The 23,190-nt window shown below is 42.5% G+C and overlaps 1 protein-coding gene across 4 annotated transcripts in view; it reads left to right on the top strand.

Moving 5' to 3' along the window:
• WDR7 (WD repeat domain 7) overlaps positions 1-23,190 on the top strand; it is a 143,100-nt gene that overhangs the window by 4,215 nt on the left and 115,695 nt on the right. For all 4 annotated transcript variants that reach the window (XR_012657798.1, XM_075077464.1, XM_075077465.1 and 1 more), the window contains exons 2-11: positions 8,336-8,507; positions 9,672-9,778; positions 12,898-12,976; positions 13,535-13,709; positions 15,181-15,257; positions 19,010-19,129; positions 19,326-19,471; positions 20,542-20,644; positions 21,636-21,777; positions 22,296-22,544. Coding sequence is in view for 3 of the 4 variants with exons in the window: in XM_075077464.1 (XP_074933565.1) it covers positions 8,349-8,507; positions 9,672-9,778; positions 12,898-12,976; positions 13,535-13,709; positions 15,181-15,257; positions 19,010-19,129; positions 19,326-19,471; positions 20,542-20,644; positions 21,636-21,777; positions 22,296-22,544 (1,357 nt within the window). In the remaining variant the exon portion in view is untranslated. The remainder of the gene's footprint in view (positions 1-8,335; positions 8,508-9,671; positions 9,779-12,897; positions 12,977-13,534; positions 13,710-15,180; positions 15,258-19,009; positions 19,130-19,325; positions 19,472-20,541; positions 20,645-21,635; positions 21,778-22,295; positions 22,545-23,190) is intronic.

The following is a 23,190-nucleotide window of genomic DNA, read 5'->3' as shown; positions in this document are numbered from 1 at the left end:
ACCTAAACCAGGTTTCATTTTGGTGACAGAACTGGAGTTACTCTCCTGGTTCTGCAGCTGCAGCCGTATTACTGGTGTTTTAAAGCTACACGTGCAAACCGTAGGACTAAGTGCTGTAAGAGGGTGAAGAGTTTGTGCGCTTCTGTCTGCCTCGTCTGTGCTTTGAAAGTCGTCAGATCAAATGAGCTGGGCAGTGTGGCTGGTTGTACTGAAAGGTGTGTTAATCGTACCCTCTGGTTGTCTCCCCTAGAGACACCTCCAATCCCATGTGCTGGCCTTCCTTCCTCTCCTTTAGCTTTGTTTTGTGTTTGTGCAGTCTGCAACGTCGTTATCCCTCTTCTTCTTAAACCTTTCCTCATACATCTGCCCACTGGACTATATGAGGGCAAGGAAATCCACGTACGCATCAGATGCTGTACTGGCCACAACTTTCTCTGCACACAGGGCACGGAAATACTACCAGCTAGAGGATGATAGCCACTTGCTAGTGACAGGCATGAGAGGAAACTGGTTTTATTGTCCCGAGGCAATGCAGAGGGGAAAAGTTACTCTTGTGAACTGCTGGGCTTCCTACCATAAATTAGTTTTGTATGGGTGCTCTTTCTGTCTCTAAAGATCCTTATTGTGGATGCTGTTCCAGGGTAAATAACCTGACGCTTACTATGTTTAAAGAGGTCTCGAGGCTTCCCGTCGTGAGTGAAAGCTGTGGGAAAACTTGAGGAAATTGCAAATAAAATGTTCTGTGTCAGGAACAGTTTCTATACAGGTGGAGGAAGGCTTGTGGCATTTTTTTGCCTGTCTGTTGCTGTCACTTGGGAAGATAAAAGTATATGCAAAAACCAGACTAGCAGGCATGCTAATAATTTTTTTAAACACTGGACTTAGTTTCCAAGGGTGAGTTGTGGCAGAAGGTAGTGACCTATATGATAAAGTCCTGCTGTAGTTTGTATGCAGAATGCTTTTGTTCAGGTGTTATTCTGATTTGCTGCATATTAGGTTGATTTTGTGTGACAGATGAGGCAGAGGACCAGAAAAATTACATGACTCCACCGTTAATCTGTTACAGAAACAATTGCTATAAAGCTCTCTGACTGTGCATCTGACCTTTGTCTTTATACTTGTGGCTGTCCTACCCAGCCATTCCCCTGATTATATTGAACAATAAGCTACTGTTAACTTTAAAGTTTGCTATGCATCTGCCTTGTACCTTTATCGTCAGGCTTGGATTTGAAATGACTCTTATGGTTTCTGATTGCAGTTTGGTTCGGTAAGTTAGCTGTGAATAGTTTACGATAGCTTACTAGTCCTGAAAGTGCTAGTTAGTGTTTAGAGGACTATGGCTTAATGAAGATGTTTATGTGCGTCTTTGATTCAGTGTTTAATATGTTGTACATAAGAAGTCAGTTTAATAGCTTTACTCAAATAGGATTTTATCCTAGTTTATGAAATTTGCCTAAATACCAGCCTCTGAGCAGTGCTGTTGAGTCACCTGACTATTCTACCAGATTAGCATATTTTTAAATTTTTTGGATCGTCTGCTAATCTAAAGAAGCACTCTCTCTTTAAGGACAGAGAACATAACTGAGATGTCTGTGTATACAACTCTAACTGGATTATATTTTGACGATACAGCGGACCTAGTAACAAAGGCATGAAAATGGCTGAGGTAGTGCCGTTTTCGCATTGTTTTTCATGGAGAAAATAAAGATCCATAGAGCCAGACAGTGGCTGATGTGGTTGGGAGCCTGCTCTCTATCGGTGGAAGGTCATGGTGACGGGGGGATGTTCCTGATGGCCGCGGAAAGTCCTGACCTGAAATGACACGCAGGCTGGGGGATGACGGGCTGGACGGCAGCTGGGCAGAAAAGGAGCCGGGTGTCCTGGCAGATCAGGTGCTGTGTCACCGTGTGGCCAAGAGTTGCGTGCTGGACTGTGTCAGCAAGACTGTAGCCAGCAGGTCAAGAAAAGGAAGTGCCAGATAGAGGAAGGACTGCGAGGCCGCACGGCCATACTGCGTGGGCTGGGGCTTCCCGGTACACGAAGGCGATGGGGTGGTTCAGCCGTTGTGCCTGCAGTTAGGCAAAGATGCAGCAGCAGAAAAATGGAACTCTAAGATACTTTAGTTCCAATGAAAAAAAGAAACACATCTTTATTTTATATTTTTCTAGTTGTTGTGTCTGGCAAAACATGCCCCGCTGCTCTGGATCATCCTCAAAGAGGTGGCAACTTAGGGGTCTGAGTAGCAGCTCGCCGCTGTAGGCGATGAGTGGAGGAGCCAGTGTTATTTAGCGGGAATATGAGAGACTCTGTGGGTTTGGAATACTAAGTGGCACCTCTCAGGGTTGTGGAAAGGGACTGAAGAAGAGGGGCTTTGCGACTCCAAAAAAGTGAGTGGAAATAACTCCCTAAGACACTGCAAAAGATAGTAATGCTGTGATATACGTTGCACCTCTCGCCTTATGAAACAGTAAAATGTGAGGGAGAGAAAAGGACCTTTGCTGTGGGGCAGAGAACGAAAAGGAGAGCCTCTGCTTTTGTCAGGTCTTTCCAGGAAGACCTTCTCCCACATCCCTGCATCTGTGTATTTCTTGTCTCTCTGAGAGAGGGAATTTGAAAGTGAAGCAAAATAAATACAAGTATGCTTTTATATAAATACACACACGCGCACCCCTGCATATGTGCAGTAACACAAACTCATTCTTATATTGGGTGTTCGGAGAAAGAAAACTGGGGTTATGGCTCCTGTGGAGGTGATAGAGAAAAACTCCACAATCCCTATGAAGGCGGAGGGATATTAAGCAGGAAGAATTCTATTCAGTTTGATGTCTTCGTTTTCCAGTTCAAAGTTCCAGTTCCCTTTTCTGCAAAAATAGTATATTCTAAAGAGGTGTAAATAACTAAAACATGGGGGTTTGCTGGTAATGATCCACTGCGTGCTTTTTGACCATTTGTCAATGCTACAGTGTTTATTTGCTACCGTAGTTTGTCATCATTGATGTAAAAAAAATTATCGATTGTTCACAGACAATAAGTGAGTTTTGGTTTTTGCAGGGGATGTATTCGGTGTTCGCCCATGATAGAGGAGGGTGGTTCTTTGTAGACTGAACTCTTCAACTGTTAAAATGAGCTTGTGGTATCTTCTGAAAATGAAGTTTTTAATGAAGGCATTGCGGTACCATAATAAAAAACTAGAAGGAAAGAGGTAGTTTTTCTTTTTGCTTTCTCTCCCAAGGGCTGATATATTAAATATTCTAAGAATGCTGTTTCTCTTAGATAAGAGTTTTGAAATGTGAATATCTGTATGCCTTTAGAAAGTGTTTTGCTGTTAAGGTTTTCAGTGCTTTCTCTCGCGTTTTTCTGCATGGAAAATGTAAAATACTTTACGTTACTTATATGTGCTAATACTTATGCATGTTGTAACATCCCATGCATTTCTTCTGAAAATTCAGTTTAAGTATTTATTTAGAGTCTTGTTGATTTTTAAAGTTTCTATAAGGAGTTCGGAAGGACATTAAACTGCAAAATTTCAAGGAACAATTTTGTGCCCTGGTAGGGGAGCTTCTGTATTTATTCAAAAGTGCAGCCGTCTGCATCACTGAAACAGCCCAGTGGCATGTAAATACTGGGACTTGGTCCCTGAACTGTGAGCAGTAGGAAGGGAAAAGAATGAGAAGAGGTTTTTATGTTGCTTGGCAGCATTTTTATGCCTAGGTTTTTCAGCTCTGAAATTATTGATGGATTGCTTTATCAACCATTAAAATTCAGTTCATAAATGGTATTTTACCATCGGTACAATCTACTGTCGTGGAAAAAAACCAACCTTGGTGGAAGTGTGGTCAGACAAGTACTTTTGAGATGACTGCTAAGGCAGCGAGTCGTCTGGTCGGGGGCGAGAGGAGCGCTCTGCGCGTGTGCCCGCGGGGGCTGCGGTTGTGGCACCTTCCAGGACTCGCTTGGCACAGCCCTGCGTCTCTAGTCCACGGCGGCGGAGCTGCTGAAGGAGGCTTTGCAGGTAGCAAGGGAAGAAGGCTTTGTACAGAACGTTGTACCTTGACTGCTGTCCAAGTGCTTCAGTATATGTAAAACAGAAATTTCCAGCTCTCCCCACCTTTCCCAGTGTGTCCTTTGTTTTATTTCCTTACAAAAATTGGGTGGTGAAGAGTTAAGTGGGTATGTTCATTTGGTTTTCGTGACTTTGTTGTTGTTTTATAATTGCATTTTTTGTGTTGCACCTGGACACTTTATTTCTGCTTTTCACTATATTTTTGTTTATTTCACTGCAACGAAGTATTTTTAGAGTCATAGCTCTTTAGTATGGTGACCATGTTCATTAAAACTTTTTATTTATTTTATGGTTCTGTATTGTGATCGTCCAGACAGAACAATTGATCCAGCATTGCATAACAATTAACACCACGTTTACAGGCATGTTTTACACCTACTAGTTTCAGTGTAGCTTGTAGTATGTTTCAATAGATTAAATGCTTAATTGTTGGTCTTTATTTATTCTTGTTCATGAAATAATAGCTCTTAATACAATAAATAGTCCTTAATAAAGATGCCCCAATGGGATGTAAGAAATGAGTTGGCATAAAATGGCACTTAGTAATTAAGTGATAAGACTATTTTTTTGATATGGAGTTTGTGAAAAATCATAATGCATCTCACTTTTCAGAAGTTTGAGGCTTGGTGCGTCGGGCTGGCCCTGTAAGCTGTTTTACAGTTGGTAATACTTAGCCATTCATTACTCTGCTCTTGCTGTCTTCCCTTCCCCCATTTTTCCATGTGCATTATCATGTTCGATTTCTCTGGCTGCAGAGGTTGTTTGCACTAGGGGTATAGGCAGCATTTGTCAAAAGCAATAAAAAAGATTACTTTCTTTTAGAAATTGCATTGTAATTTTTATATAGGTGAGGCATGACATTGATTTACATTGAACCCTGTGTGGTAGAGTAAAAAACAATGTTCTGAACTAGAAGGTGGTTTTGATGCAGGCTGCACTTGTTCGAGGGAGTCACCACTGGGAATGGCCAGGGCGATGTAGGATCAGATCACGGTTGTGGCTGGTGCAAGCGAGATCGCCGCACTTGCCTCTCTATGTGTCAAATCTGAGTTTGTCTCAAAGGGGAGACACTAAACCTTGCATGATAGTTTTCAGTGGAACTGAAGATTATAGAATTAAATTCCCACCTCTTCCGTGGAAATCCAGAGCTCGTGCTGTGCTTCCCTTGGAAAAGGGCGTGCGGGCGGGGTAGTTTTGTGCTGTGGCGTTTGGCAGTAGCTGGCAGTGGGTCAGCATGACTTGACTCGTTTCCTAGTTAGTTCCCTCTAACCATCGCTGGTGTCTGACCAGAGTGTCGCGGGGACCCGCGTGGAACTGTGGTTATCGCAGCGGGGAAGTGGAGTCGCAGTGAACCTGACGTAGATTCAGGGTGACCTTTATTTTTCCTTCACCATGATTCAGAATTTTTTTTCCCCCTTCTGAAGTGCTGTGAAATAGGCTTACACATCTGTGCACAAATGCAAATGACGCTGGGTTGGTCAGGCAAGAGGAATATGTATGTATCTGTAGAAAGACAGGAAAATATGCATTTTAAAATATTTCTTCAGTGAATTCTAGATGGGTTTATACTCCTCTAAATCAGCAATTGTGCTCTGCTTTGAGCTGTGGTAAGTTCAGAATGTAAATCTCCACAAGACAGTACAGGAGGAGCGTTTTGTTTGTATATTTACTTAACACAACTGTTTCACCCATTCATTTATCACAAAATGCCCCGAGCAATAACTTCCATAACTCAAACTTTTACCACGGCAGAGTAGAGTAACTCCTACAACTCCCTTCGAATGCAGAATAAGAGGCTGATGAGAAAACGTCCGTCATTCTTGACATAATTTCTCCGCTTGGTGCACGTACCACTTTTCAGTTGTTTCCGTAACAAATGGAACGGATCTTACGTACGGCTTGTATAAACTTACCATTAGTAAATGCAGAATACACGTACAAAGTATACCCCAAAGAACCACGAGCTCAGTCAGTTACCTGGGAAGCAAAAGAAGGTCCTGTATTTACCATTCCCTTCTCCCGCGCGTGGACTTTCGCGTGGCCGCGCCGTGGGGGGAGTCCCCAGCGCCGGGCCTTGCAGCGGCCCTTGCCCGGCCGCAGAACTGACCACAGGCTGACAAGCTCAGCATAAACCAACTCGGATTAAGGATCATAGCCTACAAAAAACATTCAAGTGGTTGGCAAGCTCAGAATGTTGCTAACAAAAACAGTGGTTTGTTTTGGTGTTTAAGTCTTGTGTTAATCCTCCAAACTGCTTTTTATTACTACAACTTGAGGTGCTATGACGTTTTCTTTCTCTGAAGTTACGATTCAAGCGCTATTGTTGTTCTCTATTTCCCAATCGCTATAAAAGTTGGCTAGATAAAATTTGACAGATAAGAATTCTTCTGTTATTTGTGTCAATATATTTTAATATATTAAATGTTGGCATGAAGATACCGTTGTATCTATTGCTTGTTGGATGGTGGCCAGAACCCAGGCTGTGTAGCAAATCGTGGAGATCAAAACTATCTTCAGGTATTAATTAAGCACATCCAGTGCTACTGTAGGTCCTCAAAATACTGCTGTTTGAGTGGCTGGCTGATCAATTCTTGCTTGATAGTTCAAAACAAATTGACTCTTAAAAAAAAAAAAAAGCGCCATTTTAGGGCCGCAGATGAACTTCACAAAACTTGTCAAATCTGCTGAGTCAGCAAGTTTGGCTGACCCGTACTGCAGGGCCACTGAGTTTTACTTGCAGGGCTCTTTTCTTGTCTTGGGTTTCAGCAGCGTGGCAAAGCTCCACAGCAGCGCGCTCGCTGCCCGTCCTTGTGCTGTGCCACGCTTCTCCCTCCGTGGGAGAAAAGTGGGAGAAAAGGCAGCTTAAAGCTGGCTGGGGTCAGTGGGGCTGGGGCAGCGGGTCTTGTGGAAACTGGAGAGGGGAGAAGGGGGGGTCAGCTGTCCCAATTATCAGCATCAAAATGACTGGGTTACACGAGACCATCAGCGTCTACGCAGAAGAAATAGAAATGCAACCTTTATTGAATAAAAGGTGGCACCGTGGGTCCTGCAGTGCCGTAACGCAGGGGGTCACGGGAACCCATCAGTGCCTGCCTGTGAAGTCGCAGTCTGTAAATCCCTTCAGTTCTGGTTTGGGATCCAGCTCATGGTGGTTGGCAGGGGCGGAGAGATGAGGGAGGATGAGAAGTGGTCAGTGCTCGCTGTGTTTATTCCCTTCCTAGATTTCTTTAGTTCTAAATAGCATTGTTAACGCTAGTAAGGATTTATTTCCCATCACACCACACCTTTTGGTATCGCATGTTCTGATTCCTCCTCCCTTTTCGCCCCGCCTAAGCGGCTTCTGCTCGCGTGCGGCTCTGCCTGCCGTGGAGCGCAGGCGGTAGAGGTACAGCTTTACTTCTGTACCAGGGTTAGGGAGGTAACACTTTGAAAACACTTACCACCAAGGCTCAGAAACCAGGAACCGACCGGTTCAAAACCAACATGTACGTCTTAATTAGGCTGTTTCTATTTTCAGTTAGCTTTTATTTGTTTACTGAGCCTCCTTAGCTGTGCCTGTGAGGGGGAGTGAACTGCTGGGAGTCAGAGGATCAATGAAGGCATGGCATTAACCTTGAAAATGTTTTCCACCTCTGATTGACCTAATGCAGGATACGAGATACTCCAACGTAAATGCAAATTTAAAAAAGCCGTGTCAGTGTGACACTGTTCTACCAGAACAGTATTTCTGGAAAGTGCATAGTCATCCGTAGAAGCCTATTTCTGACTGAAGGTTGTTGCATTTGCAAATGGGGATGAACTGTACTGTCGGGCGTGTGATAGCTGCTGCAGCCCTGGGACTTAAAGCATTTGTTACTTCAAAATTATTGTATAAAGAGTGACTTTTGGCAGAAGTACCTGTGTGCATAGGGAAATGCTTTTTGGCCCTTGTATGTGTAGGGAAAGGCCACTTTGAGAAGCATCCTTTGCAAAATGTGTATGAAATCAAAATTGTGAAGTTACCCTACCACAGTTCACTGTGTTTTTCAAGTGGCCGTTTGAAGAACGTTACGTAATCCATATATGAAAATAACGCATTCCCTGATGAGAGATGATTGTCCACTGTATTTTGTTTGAAGAATGGCATGTATAGCCACTGTTTCTTCTGTATAAAATGTTTATGAACTAACTTCAGACTAATATTTTAGGTTTTTGTGAGGATAAGAACATTGTAAGTGCAGGAATGGCACACCTGCTGAGACGTAATGTTTATTATCTTGATTAAATTGTCAGGCGGGAAAGCAAAATGGCAGGAAACAGCCTTGTTCTGCCCATCGTCCTGTGGGGCCGTAAAGCCCCCACGCACTGCATATCCACCCTGCTGCTCATGGAGGACGCGTCGATGATCGTCACGGGATGCCACGATGGACAAATATGCCTCTGGGACCTTTCTTTGGATTTAGAGGTAAGACTAAAGTCTGTATAATCCTAATTTTCTTTGTGTTTAAAGTGTGTATCATTGTGGCCAGCACGATTTTATTCTTCGATATGGTATCCGTTCTGGTCTTCCATTCTTGCTGCACCCTGCTCACTCGTCGTTCTTCCTCCCTCTCCTGAGGCCTGGGTGTGACACCACACGCCTCCTGTAGTGGATATGTCAGATCAGAAGGCGATGTTTTTGCTCTTGAACTCTGCTGCTGCTCCTGCAGTAATTTTTTAAAAATTAATTCCTCGTTTCTGGAGCTGCTCTAAGCTCGTTGTTACTTTCATGTTTAGCTGCTTAATATTGTTTTGTGAGAACAGATTCCAGTGATCAGAGGACGGTACTTAGAGAACTTTTTCAGGTTATCATGTTATTCAGCTGTTTGGGTTCGGGGTTTTTTTTCCCCATTAAAAAAAGAAAGAGAAGAAAGGCTGGCAGCAGAGATCAAGGTTGAATGTTAATTGTTTTATGCCAGTGGCTGCCCTGGAGTTGAAATCTGCCAATGTCTGTTTTGAATATGATCTCATAGTTTGCCTTGGTACAAAGAGTTCTAAGCTCCTGGAATGGTAAAGCAAAACAATCCTTTCTCGCAAAAAAAGCGGCATGCTTCAGAAAAGGTTTATACTGAATACCTAAAAATCTCAATGTCTGAGAGTTACCCCCTTAAATTATGTTTATATCTGGTATATTTAGAAAGAAAGAACAAGAGAAAGCAACTGAAGGACAAATAAAGGGCCTTTTCCTTTTTTATCTTTAATCTTTAATATATAGGCTTGTGAATTATACTTGATGGGGGGGAAACTGTTGTTGCAGTACAACACACTTTTTTTCATTCAAGTTGGGCCATATTCAGGTTATGATTTCAAAATATTGATAGCGTGAGAATGATGAAAAATGCATTTTTCACAAATTTGCATTACAGTATTAGGTAGAAACTTTTTTCCATGTACTGTAGCAGCATTCTGCACAAACTTTCAAGATTATGGATCTGTTGCTATGGTTATTAAATGTGTACACGTGTGTGTTTATGTATTAACACATATATACTTATATAATACATAAAATTGAAATCTGGAACACATATATTCTGGTTAAGTACTAGTGCCTCTGTGATTTTTACTTCACATTTTATTTCCCTCATTCTAGATCAATCCCAGAGCTCTGCTGTTTGGTCACACAGCCTCCATTACTTGTTTATCAAAGGCCTCCGCTTCCAGCGAAAAGCAGTATATAGTGAGCGCATCAGAAAGCGGGTGAGTTTCCTAAGGATCTATTAATATGCTGCTCTGTTAAATAAGGGAAATTGAGGGTAGAGGAGAGATGAGGTTGTTTAGGTACACAGTATTTTTTAATTTAATTGAACGCCTACAGATATTCCAAGTGATGGGACTTCTCCGCTGCAGACACCGAGTGTGGTGTGAATTCTGGATGCGCGGCCTGAGAGGAGCAGAGGGAAGTACCTGAGGTCCTGGAGGGCTCCCTCTGTCACTTGGTGTCCCGTGGGAGTCAGCGGCGGGGCGCTGACGTAAAGCAGTGTGGGAGCACTGGATGTGATTTGCCTTCGGGTGGACCATGAGATGTGTGACGTGGTTTCCTTCAGCCAAGGCACTTCTGTGCTCTTTGTCATCTTCTCGCTTGTGCAAGTTTGCCAGTTCAGTTGACAGTAGATGAGTGTTTTGCTCCTTTTTCTCTGCTTATCCAAGACCTGTTTCTTAAGCGAAAGCAAGCTTGAGCTGTAGTGTAGCCTGTTGGCAGGCAGTGGTGCCTAATAGGTTTTAAAACTCAGAAGCCTGTCACACAATTTATCTATATTTCTGTTGCAATGTTTGATTTTTTTTTTTAATCCTTAAGAAAAAATACATCAGCAAATACATTTTATTTTTTAAGAGGTTTATTTACTAATCAGAGCAGCTGTTTAGAGGGTGGAAGGGGGAAGGATTTCTCACGCAGTTGACATTAACAGGGATTGCAGTCAGGTAATTTAAAGAAAAAAAGCAGCCATACTCTGTAACTTATCAGTGAAATATACTTTGTACACTCACATTTTAGCCTAGATTTTGGGCTAAATTATTGAAAAGATACACAGTTTGATAAATCACAGGTTAAAGCTTTGGGCCTTTAAAAACCAGGTTTTTTGGGGGGAGGGTGTCCCACCTCTTCTCCTTCCCGTGCCCTGCCTCAGGCTGAGTGCAGGATCTTTAGTAACCGACCGTCTTCTACTGGGAGGGCACTTAGAGCTGGCTAAAGCACTTGCTGTGCTGCGGTTTTACACTGTAGCTTTTGCCGTCTGAAGTTGGCTCCCCTCCTGCTACGGAGAGCTCTTCCCCGCACCCCTGGGCATCAGCGGCCATCAGGAGCCGGGGCTGGTCAGCGTGGCTGGGCTGGCAGTGCAGCGCAGGCGGGACAGGGAAGAGGGCCCAGCTTAAACAGCCTTGCAGAGACAGGGAGCCCCTGCGAAGACAGCTTCTAGCACGTTCTCAAGAGCTCTTCAAGGCCAGACGGCAACTTATTGGAGTTGGCCGTGAGCCCAGGCCAGCCCCCACAAGTGGGGAGGATGCATTCCCCTATCTACACTCCTACTCTGGCTGTAGCTCTATGAAAGCGAGTCCTCGTTATCAGCAAGCTGTTTCTAGGAAACAGGCCATGGTCTTGTTCGTGTTCCTACGATTGAGTCATTCGGGAAGGCAGGAGCTTTTCTTCCACCAAAATATGAGTGTAGGTTCGGTTCAGGGAGTTGGAGTAACTACCATGGTTAACAAGAGTCTAGAATAGCTTCTGAGTTTCTAAGTAGAGGTACAAGCATTAATGACTTGTCTTCCTCCATGGGCTTGCATTGAACAAGATGGGTTGCCCTTCACTTCTGTCCGATGGCAGGCCGTCTCGTAATACTGCTGATTTTTAGCATCTCTCTCTTCTCAGTACAGGGAACGCTATGTATTGAGGTGTGGTACAGGCTTAAAATGGATTAGCTGTCTTTGTGGAGACTGCTATTCTGCAATAAAAGTAACTGCGTTTTGGAAATAAGTTGTGATTAGACATTGTAATATTCCTTCTTAAAGTAGCAGAGGCTTTGAACACTCTTAGATTTAATGCGCTTTGCATGTGCAATTTGGTTTTAAAGTCTGCCGTTCCACTTTACCTTTTCAGCGTTTGCTTTGAAAAGGTAACGTTCCAACTCAGTTGCCTTTCGCCAGGCAAAATATTTGACCTGAAAGTATTTGCAAATGTGTTCCTTCCAAGAGTGTCCATCTGTTCTTGAGGGCTTTTTCATTCACGTGCAGAACTTACTGTTTGAATGACAGGCTTTTCTGGTTGTGCAAAACAGGCTTATAAAAGGAGGAAGGAGGTTTTGTTTGTTTATTTGCTTTGGTTTTTAAAAGGCTGTTTACTGAAAGGTGGACCTCCAGGCTGAGGCTGATCTGATCAACTCTGGTTGACGAAGAAGTTTCTTAGCCCCTGCCTAGATAAATGTAGCTGGCCAGGAGTGGGTCTGTTACATATCCGAATAAAATAAAGAAGATTTTAACTGGAAAAGGCAGGGATCAATATGACTGAACAACCTTTTAACCTGGATGTTGAGAGTAGAATGTGTCAAAACTTAGAATTACCATCTTGTAGTACTTGCAGTGCTAAGTAATCTTTTCTTTTGGATTTAGAACCAAACTACATTTTCATTGTGAAATTATATATCTGATGTAAGGGAAGAAAAAGGTGAGAAAGCAGCTGGCAGATTCTGTTCTGATTAAATTTTAGTATAAAATTTTAAAAGTGTTCTAAAAAAGAAATACTGTAAATAAGGGGAATGGATTCATACAGGTCACTGTAACCCTTGCTCATGAGGCAAGTCAGAAAAATATCTACTGGTACTATTTATGATTTGTTGTTCAGTGCTTCCAGTTTGGTCTTAAGTGCTGAAGGGTTCCAGGTGATGCCCCCACCGCTTACCAGCCTGCGCCCCCAGCAAACCCGCGGTGCCCACGGCCGTGTGACAGCTCTGTCTGCTGCGACGCTGTTTCCTTCCTCACAAACGTGGAGAAGGCAGGCTGGTCTTTGGACGACTTAGGGCATGCAGTAGAAGTATATAATGACCCGAAATCTTCGTGAGAGAAGAGAGAAATTCTGTTATGTACTTGTGTTTGCTTAATATTGACTCTTTGGCATTTCACGTGTTCCCCCTTATCTTTGTAGGGAAAAAGAGGTTGTGTAGATTCAAATAGAGGGACTGGACGTTCAAGCTGATTTTGAGTTTCCTCTAAATACAATTCATATGTATGGTTCAAATGATTAAGTTTCTCCCAGTGTAAATGATTTTTAAACTCTTGGAAGACTGAAATATTTTCCATGTAGTTTTAATCTGCCTTTTATATTTTAGGGAGATGTGTCTGTGGGATGTGAATGATGGGAGATGCATAGAGTTTACTAAACTGGCCTGTACACATACTGGCATACAGGTTAGTACTTCGTGTATGTTCCAGAGGTCCTATGCTGTGTTGCAATGCGTGGATAACTATAGATCGGTTATCACAGCAAGGCTTTTAAGCTTACTAATGACATATCTTAAGCTTAATAATGACACAGGTGTACTTCAGTATCTCATAAATAGTTCATGCTGTATCATCAAGTGCCCTAGAGCTGGAAATATGTGCTGTGCTTCAGCAATTGAAAAAATGTATCATAATTAATGAGAGAGGCTGGAAAGCAAGGAGGAAAAGGAGAAAAATGTGTGGAGGAGTACTGCCGGGGGGGTAGGGGCGAAAGGATGATCTTAGCAGGGAAGGTGGGGGCAGGCTTCTGTCAGCTACAGGAGCTGGCGGGCAGGGGAAGGGTTGCCTTGGCAAGGTAACCAGAGAAAGGGGGCCTCTGCAAAAAGCTCCCCTCGTCAGTGCAGGGTAGCAATTTTTAAGCATAGAGGCATCAGGGTGTACTTATGAAATTATGGTTTTGATTAAAAATGAAGCAGTCAATGTCTCACATGGAGTATAATTTTTGTTTTGTTAATATCCATTTAGTTCTATCAGTTTACAGTTGGGACTCAGCGTGAAGGGAGACTATTATGCCATGGACATTATCCAGAAATTCTTGTGGTGGATGCTACCAGCCTTGAAGTCCTTTATTCTTTATTATCAAAGATATCTCCTGACTGGATCAGCTCCATGACTATCATTCGATCCAATAGAACACAAGGTAATTATTTTTGTGGCTTTTATTATGGCTTTGCCTCCCTGTGAGAGAAACACTGTTTTCAACTGTTTCAAGGACCTGGGGAGGAACTAGAACTAGGATTAAGGAAGAGCTGTGGAGAGCACTCTGACAGAAAGAGCCTGGAAGCTGGCACAAGACTGAAGGAAGGGGTGCAAGCACTCTAAATGCTGTCATCTGCATTGCTCTTGTGGTGTGTAGTATACGTCAAGATCATTTGGCAACCTATACCTTGTAATTCTTGACAAGAGACATATGTACTATGAGTATTTCTTGTGGTTAGTAGCTTTATAAAAAGCGCTGTCATAACATTTTCAAAGCTGTTATTGTAGGAAACGCGTTTAGGGGATGCGCTGATTAAAGTACACAATAGGATTAAAAAACCTGAAGACTGCAGAGGGAGGAACTTCTAAAAGCGATGACAGCCAGTTTAGTGGAGAGGTATGTGAGTAGGCTCATGTTCGGTGCCAGGTTAGTTGACACAGTTTGAAGTGATACTTGTCCACACATGTTTTGCTCTGCTAGCTTGTGTTAAGTTGCTAGGCTTTAAATTCTGGCAACTGAGGTGGAGAGGTGTCTCATTCAGGTTTTCCTGTTGTGGAGAGCGTAACTCATGAGAGGTTTGGGGAACACTAAGGAAGAAGATCCTGACAGAAGGAGAGAATTTGTCTTGAGCTAAGGCTGACAGCATTTGTAAACAGAGTGTCCCCAAAGTCCTGGGGTGGGAAACCTCGGTTGCTGTGCCCCCAACACCTAAGTGGTCGCTGGAACAACTGGAAGTGAGCTCTGGTATTAAGTGTTTCTTGATACTGCCTTTAATTTTATTTCCTGGTTTGTAATCATTTTTATATTGTAATCAAGAAGTTACCCTTGGATTTCGGTCTTACACCAGTCTTGTCTGGTAGAAACAGGAATGTCCAGAAGTTTGGCTGGTGCTTGATACGCTGTTTTTTGTGAAAGCAGTAACTCTAATGCAGTAGCGTCGCAGGGTGCCCCTTGGGAACCCGGAGCCAGGGGGTGCTCGGGCCACTGTGCAGCTCGGGTATGCTTCCCCCCAAGCTCCAGCCCTCGCAGGCTGGTGTGGGCAGGCGGCTGGGCGTAAGCAACAGGTCTCCCCTCTTGAGGGAGTAACCCCGCGCCTTTGGGGAGAGCGGTGGGACAAGGCACAGATCCTGGTAGCAGTACTAGAAACTTCCCTTCCCCCCCATTTAATTTGAGCTGCGAGTATTAATTGAGAGATGTAAACACAAACCCATGGAATCTGTGCATGTGTGCTTCTGGAATACCACTCTTGCGAGTGAACGTTTGATTTTTGAAGCAAACACTTCAGGAATGTTTTGATAAACTTTTAATGTTGAGGTACTCTCAGTGTATTTTTGTACTCAGATATGCACAAGTGTGCAACAAAATGAAGACGTCCTTGTACTTATCAGCCTAATGTTTGTTTTTTCCCCAGAGGATACTGTTGTAGCAGTTTCGGTGACTGGCATCCTGAAAGTATGGATAATAACCTCTGAAGTTAGTCGGATGCAGGTAAACAAAGGCTTCTGAATTAATGATATTTCCTGTTGTGATGAAGGGAGAACTTCTATTAATGCTGTTTCCTGTTCTTCCAGCTACCTAATGATATTCTGGTTTTTATCTCTTTACCATTTGAAAAATAAGCTTCCTTAATTTTGCTTTACTGATTCTTCAAGTTACCGGCAGAACTCCTAATCTGTCTCATGTTTGGCTTGGAGAACTCATTCCAGGTTAGGCGTAGGATAATCTCCAATTTGCACAAATCTGTTTTTTTATTTGTACCATGTAATGATTTGTGCTAATATACAAATATTCTTAATATACAAATATTCTTCTTTTAATTTTTCCCTCTTTATAACTCCTGTTCTTTCCTTAAGTCATCTTGCACTACGTCCACTGGAGTTCTGAGTTCCAAAGGGAATTTAGTAACATAGATTGTTACAGTAGTGTTTAACTTTCCAAACTGATCGGGATGCTGTACTGCATGCAAAACTCTTACATGCGAGCGCTTGCGGTATAAGTGCTTATTAGTTGAAAGGGATGATGCTTATAAATACATGTTTACTCTGTATAGCACGGACAGAAGAAATAAGTCACAGAGTTAAAGCTTGCCCTGTACTGCACAGGGAGTCTTTTAATGTGGTGGTGGCATTAGAGAAGTGATTTTATCACAACACTCCATTTTTTGAAGATTAAGTTCTCCAGCTGCATTTCCTATGCTCTTATAGTATCTGTACTTAATTTTAAAACATCTTTCATTATAGTTTTATCATGCACTATTACTATTAAATTCAGTATTAAATTTTATTTGGTATTAAAATCTATTATTATTTGTAGTATTTTCTTTGAGAAAGACAAGAAGTGAGATGTGCAGATGCCTGAAGGATTTGCTGAGCAGAGAATACCGTTTCTAGGAATATTCGTTATTAGGGATTATCTATAGCGCGCTCTGTTATTTGGCAGTCCCTGCCTTCCCGTGTACTAGTGAATAAAAGCCTTAGGAGATTTGCTACACGTCTCGTAGACCTCTGGCAAATTGGCTGTTCCCAGAGACCTCTTGTAAAAGATATACCTTATTATAGATGTTTAGCAACCATGGAAACACAACCTTGTGATATATGAACAAACTGGTTTTTGATTAACTTGTTTATTTCCAGAATATTTATAATGCAAAAGCAACACAGTTTGCATTAGCCTGGAAGACCGATGTAATGGGATTCCTTGCTTTTGACCCCATCAGGGGACAGAGGTGGTATTCATGTTATTCATGTGGTTTTGTGTCGTGGTTCAGCCTCAGCTGGCAACTGAACACCCCGCAGCCGCTCGCTCACTCCCCCCCCCCCCACCCCTGTGGGATGGGGAAGAGAATCGGACGAGCAAAAGAACTTGTGGGTTGAGATAAGCACAGTTTAAGGATTACAATAAAATGATAATAATAGTAACAATGATTATGATAATAATAGCAATAATGTTAATATAATAAAATGGAAAAGGAAAGGAAAGAAAAAAGGGGAAAAAAAACCCACAGAAACACGAACGATACAACCGCTCACCACCCGCCGACTGACTCTGCCCGTCCCTGAGCCGCAATTGCTGCCTCCCTCCCCCGGCCAGCCCCTCCCAGTTAACCTACTGGGCATGATGTTACATGATATGGAATATCCCTTTGGCCAGTTTGAATCTGCGTTCTTATCTGTGCCCCCTCCCCTCCTGGCTGCTTGTGCCCCCGGCAGAGCATGGGAGGCTAGAAATGTCCTTGACTAGTACAAGCGCTACCCAGCAGCAGCCCAAACATCTGTGTGTTATCTCAACATTTTTTCCCATGCTAAGTTCAAAGCACAGCACTATACCAGCTGGAGTGAAGAAAATTAACTCTGTCCCAGCTAAAACCATGACATTTTGTTTCATAGCTTCAACCTTGATGAAATTACGTTTGCTCTCAAAGCATTTTCTGGAAACCCTTGTTCACGCAGCTAGTAATGTTTTAGCTAACATCATGTTTAACAGTTCCACTTAAAAAAAAAAAAAAAAGGCAGCTGTGAGCAGTGAAGAGCATTGGCTGTTAAAAAGTAAGAAACACCAAGACATAAAACAGGAGCTTATCACAGTCTAGGCTGTCTGGGGTATGGGCAAAAATGTGAGCTGAATCTGCTTCGTTTCAGCTGACTATCTGGATGCAAGGTAATTCATTGACAGTGGTGATACTAAATAGGCACCGCTAATCTGTCCAGCTGGGGAATTTGTAGACTTAAGTGCCGAAAGAGGGTACCACATGCTTTTGCAGATCTTCTTATGAGGAATAATAGAATAAGAACTGCTACAAGTGTCTGGTTTTTCCTTACAAGTTGGCCATCTGGCATCTTATGAAACGGCATAGTCCCATTTCCATCACATGGTCTCAGTCATGTTCTGAAGCTCAATTTGAGCAAGCAAAAAATAAAAATATCAGCTGAGTATTTTCTTGTTATCTGATTTCCATCTGTATGTTGCTCTGTGCAGAGACTCAGTTTCAGGCGCTGGTTGCTGTCACGCTGTCTGAGCGCTTAATTGGTTTCTTTGTAGGACAGAATGCTTATTGCTCATCTTGAAGATGAGGAAATAATATTTCAGGAAAATACTGTCTTGCCACAGAGGTCTGTAACAGGGGAGGGAGTTGTGATCCAGGCCATGTGAGTCCCCACTTCTGCCTTAATTGCCTGGCTGCCCTGATTTTCTCTGCCCTGTCTTGACAAGGTTGTTTTTTATGAAAGTCAAGAGCCCTGTGAAATCGGTTAAAGTGACTGGCATTGCAGACAGGTCTTTCTGTGAGTCTCCTCTTTACACCCACAGCAGGGGATCTGCAGCCTTCTGCTCTTTCAGCCAGGTTTTTATGACTGTAAACCAAACTTGTCAGATGATGAATGGCATGGCTGTCCCTCCTTCCTTCAAGGTACCCCAAGTCAGAGCAAAGGTGGACAGTCGGTCCAAGTGAGGGTTAGCTTGGGAGCTCGTTCGTGTGTGCTCTGGATGTGGGCAGGTTAGCGGTGAGTACCCTCAGTACGGCCAGAGGTAACGTTTTGCTTTGAGGTGGGCCCAGATTAAGCAAGGAACAGCACCGATGTGATCGATCAGTCTGATCCTTAGGCTCAGCGGAGGGTGTTGGGCCAAACGGTTGAGGTCCCGTGCTGTTTTATAGTGCTAGGTTGAATCCCAGAAGAACGTGGTCAGCAGTGACTGAATTTTAACCTCTGGCCAAGGGTCAGTCTACAGCTGAGAACTTTGAGATGTGCTCAAGCTAGTGGACAAGAGGAAGGGAACGGGCTCATGTACTCAGCAGCTCAGCTCTCTGTCTCTGCTGGCGTGCTGGTCCGTACCTGCACCTGCTTATGGCTACACACCTATGGTCTCCAAATAAAAGCCACAACCTCCTATTGGTGTCATTTTTGTCTGTCTCTACAAGCCAATTTCTTACCTGTCACTTCTTCAGCTCTGCTTTTCTGCACGTTTGCTACTGTTGTGACCAGAGTCTGCAGACTTGACTCTGTCACAGGAAGGTTGGTGTTCAAGATGTGATATACACATAGAAGTATCAAAATAAAAGTGTTTATTTCAGTTAAATTTACAGAAACATTGACAAGCTCATGACTTGAGCAAATCTAAAACCATCAAGAAATGCCTCTTTGGAAGACGTTGTTATTACAGAATAACACTCTATTTCAAATTATAAATCTGAAGTTAAATAAAATGCAGTTAATTTCATGTTGGTTCTGTTTGTTTGCTTTCAGGATACAACGCCAGTATTTGAAGAGGAGTCAAAACCTATTTATTGTCAAAACTGTCAAAGCATCTCTTTCTGCGCGTTTACCCAGCGGTCGTTGTTGGTCGTGTGTTCCAAGTACTGGCGGGTAAGGCAAGCTAGCTGAACAGCACCTGGCTGCTTCTAACTGTAGAAACTGACTTAATTACACCGCCAGTAAGACATTTAGATCAAGCTGCTCTAAGTCCTTTTAGTGTGTCTATATTGAAACCGAAATTAGCTGCTCTCTGGGCGTTTTGACCTGTAATCGGTTCTTGGCAACAGACTTCTCTGTTTCTTTTCAGGTTTTTGATGCTGGAGATTATTCCCTCTTATGTTCAGTCCCTAGTGAAAATGATCAGACCTGGACTGGTGGCGACTTTGTGTCAGCTGATAAAGTGATTGTATGGACAGAAGACGGACAAAGTTTCATATATAAATTACCAGCCAGGTATTCAACAGGGAAATACTCCATTTATTTAATTTTTGAGGCAAAGACATGAACAATTTTGAAGAAATATTGAGTGTCTCTGGCTTTTAGTTTGTTAGAAAATCGCATGGATGTTGCAGAAACTAGTATTCCATGAGCGTACTTTAAAGTGCGTGTCCCCTAAATGCATCGTGTTGAAGCAATGCTCAGTAATTTAGATTGCCTCGACCGAGATTGCTTCACTATTTTTTGATGTTACACTAACTCTTTTTCACTCCCCGATGGAGCTGTGTTATGGGAAAAGTTGCATTTTGCAGTTGAACAAGTGTCATAAATTAAAATATAATTTAAATATTTCCTCAACCAGGTCCAAACAAGGAAGAAATAAGATTTTGCTGTAGGGAGCAGAATGTAAGTGATGGCTGGATTGTAACAGAGTACTCTTTCAGCCCGTTAAGGGAAGGCACGAACAGCTGAGTTTGTGCATGTAAATGTGAAAATATAAAACTAATTAAAATCCGGTATCAAAGAGGTTAAATGTAGAATGACAGAAGTAAAATAAACTTTGCATGTCATGAAGATGGCAGAAGAAAACATCTCTTTGTTTTGGTTAGAGATACAGTTTTATCTTGGAGACCCTTAAATATTCTCACATAAATCTGGCGAGAATGCCTTTCTCACTCTCCTACGTGACCAGAGCGTAAGGATGCGGGCAGATCCAGCTGGTGATCTGTCGGAGGGATCCGTGGGTTTGGTGCGGTTTGGTCCCGAGTCTGAGGCCAGATGTGCTGAAGTCCAAAGCAGACCTAAACCCAGGCTTCCTTCTTTCCCCCGCGCCCTCCCTCGGTTCTGAACGTGGGGGGGATCTGAGCCGGATGCGTTTGGAGTGGTTATTAATTGACAAATCATACCCTGTACATTAAAGTTAGAGGAAAGATCTGCTCTATGCTGTATTAACAATTGAAAAAATGTAATGTTTAAGGGCTTGGGGGTTGTTCTGCCTTAGTGTTATTTGTTTAGCTAGTGATATAGTAATCGCTCTCTGGTAATAAAAGGAATTTTATTCCTTCCTCTTTTGTTCTTAAACCCAGCTGCCTACCAGCTAGTGATTCATTTCGCAGAGATGTGGGGAAAGCAGTAGAAAATTTAATTCCGCCTTTATTGTACAGTGTGTTGGACAGAGCAGATAAACAGGTAAAATATATTTCTTTGGAGTTTCTTTCATGGAATGCATCTCTTTGAGAGAGTTGAAATGTGTATGTCTCTCTCAGCGTAGACCTGTAAGATTTCCTCTTTTCCTCGGGAAAGTAGATGCAATTTCCCTGCTTTTAGGTTTGGTTCTTGTTGCTTTTCAAATAAATGCAGAGGTTAGTCTCTGGCCAAGTGAATTGTCCGTTCCTCTGTACTAACAGTTTGTCATTCATCAGTTCCTGGAGAACTAGAAGTTGTGATGTGCGTGACGGCTAGGCAGTAACTGAGAGAGAGCTTTTAGAATCTCAGCCTTGAATTTGGAAGCTTAAATCCTTACGAAATAAAGAAAAAATCAAATCTTGTGTGCCAAAGCCCTGTTTGAGCTGTACTTCCTGGCTATTTTGGACTGTGAACTGTATCTGCTATAAACTGATATGTCTGCGACTGCTGCATGATATATCTAGTACTTAACACCTACGCGACGAGGTGTAACTGTCTGATTTACAAATGCTGTTATTACAAGACTATTGGAGGAATATTTTTTTTTTTAGCTTAACCATTTAATCTGGAAAAATTTGGATATTGAAACATTTTTTATATTTGATCTTTTATCTTGTCAATCAGTATTAAAACTTTTTTGCTTCTGTTGTGGACCATGTTCCTTACCGAGTGGTGTAACTTCAGCTCACCATCGCAGGTAGAACGTTAACAGTTACAGACTACACAAACACACATATATAACGTATTCTAAATATGAGTATATTTAGAACAAAACCGTGTATATAAAAACCTGTGACTTGTTTTGTAATAACCAGAGTTTCTTCTGATCTGTATTGCTGGATTTATTCTTTCTCCTGTAAGAAAGATAAAGCATAAAGTAGCTAGTTTTTCGCCTGCTTTTAAAGGGTACAGTGGATTATGCGGGGAAAGTAAATTTTGAGGTTAGTACCTGGTTTGCATGTGGTCTGACGGTGTTAATTTTTGTTTTTAACAGCTACTAATCTGTCCTCCAGTTACTCGATTCTTCTGTGGACATAGGGAGTTCTCTTATAAGCTGTTAGTCCAAGGAGACTCTTCAGGGAGACTGTGTATCTGGAGTGTGCCTGATACCCTTGAGCAGCAAGATGGTGCAAAAGGTATACCTAGTTAACACTCTTGTGGCCGAGTCTTATGGGCATCTCTGTTGGCCCTTGTTTGATGTTTTGTTGTTGGATAAAGCGCTGCTGCTTTTCCTGCATATCGTGAAGTTGGGTTTTTTTTAATTGTTAGCTTCTTGTAAAAGGTATAGTAACTTAATTTTTTCATATATGACCAAAATCTTAATTTACTCTGCATATTTTCCAGGTATTAAGTTTTAACTGCTTCAGTGCAAATACTAGCTATGGTCATTGCTGTCTGCCTGTGTAACTTCCTCTTTTAGCTTAAATAATGTGCTTTCCAGTTCTGACATATATCGTTTCCACGTTGCTGTAGCTTCACTCGTGTAGTCAGTAAATTAACCTCCAGTCTGTAAATTTTACTTTGTTCAAGGTTTTGTAACATGCTGTAGTTAAACTTTCAGATCTTTTAGAAAAGCATCCAAATTTGTGTCTGTCTTCTTTTTTAAATCCTCTCCTGCCTCACCCCTTCCTTTCTTTTTTTTCTTTTTAAACAGGACTGCAGACAAAAACTTCAGTATCCCTCCAGGAAGCTTTTGATAAACTTACTCCTCGCCCTGCTGGGATTATAGACCAACTAAGCTTAATACCAAACATCCAAGAGCCACTTAAAGTTACAGCCAGCGTGTACATCCCAGCACACGGGCGTTTGGTCTGTGGCCGTGAGGATGGAAGCATTGTTATTGTGCCCGCAACGCAAACTGCTATAGTTCAGCTGCTGCAAGGGGAGCATATGCTGAGGAGAGGTATGCAACTAGGCTTCTGCAAAGCACGCTTGGATTTCAGTGCGCGCCTGTCACGGGGTACACTGACGTAAGGAACAGTTTCACAGAGTGACCGTTAAGTCATTTCACAGGTAGAAATCATATAACCCTTTTCTCAACAATTCTGATGTTCTATTGTGTCCCGAGAAGCCTAAGTAATAAATTAACTGCGGCCGGCTTGTGTCGGTTTGGGAGCGGGGGGGTCCCCCTTCGCTGGAAAGCCTTGGGTGTTTCTGCCGGGTTTTTGAGAATGCGGTAGCAAAGACGTGGCGGGGGACATCTGTCTCTCTTCCAGCGTTCTGGGCGCTGTATCAGTGTTGCCAACATCTTCTTGGGGAAGTAATGAATCCAAAAGAGAGTTCCTCGGTGTATCGCGTAGTGAGTTGTGTTATACGTGGGCCTGCTGTTGTACGTTCTGGTAGCAGATATTTTAATACTTCTGTGATCAAGTTACAGGACAAATATTTGGGTTTTGTGTTCTTACAAATGCTGATAAATGAAAAAAAACACGTAAGCCTTTTTGTGTGAATATACATATCAGCTTGTCAGTTGTTACACGAGGCTGTGGTTGCACTGTTTCCATTTATATACTGACTGACTTTATATAACTTTATACCAAAATGGTTTG

This window comes from Phalacrocorax aristotelis, chromosome W, assembly GCF_949628215.1.
Source record: "Phalacrocorax aristotelis chromosome W, bGulAri2.1, whole genome shotgun sequence".
In the NCBI taxonomy this organism is placed as follows: Eukaryota; Metazoa; Chordata; class Aves; order Suliformes; family Phalacrocoracidae; genus Phalacrocorax; species Phalacrocorax aristotelis.
This window is presented reverse-complemented; position numbering and strand designations above follow the sequence as displayed.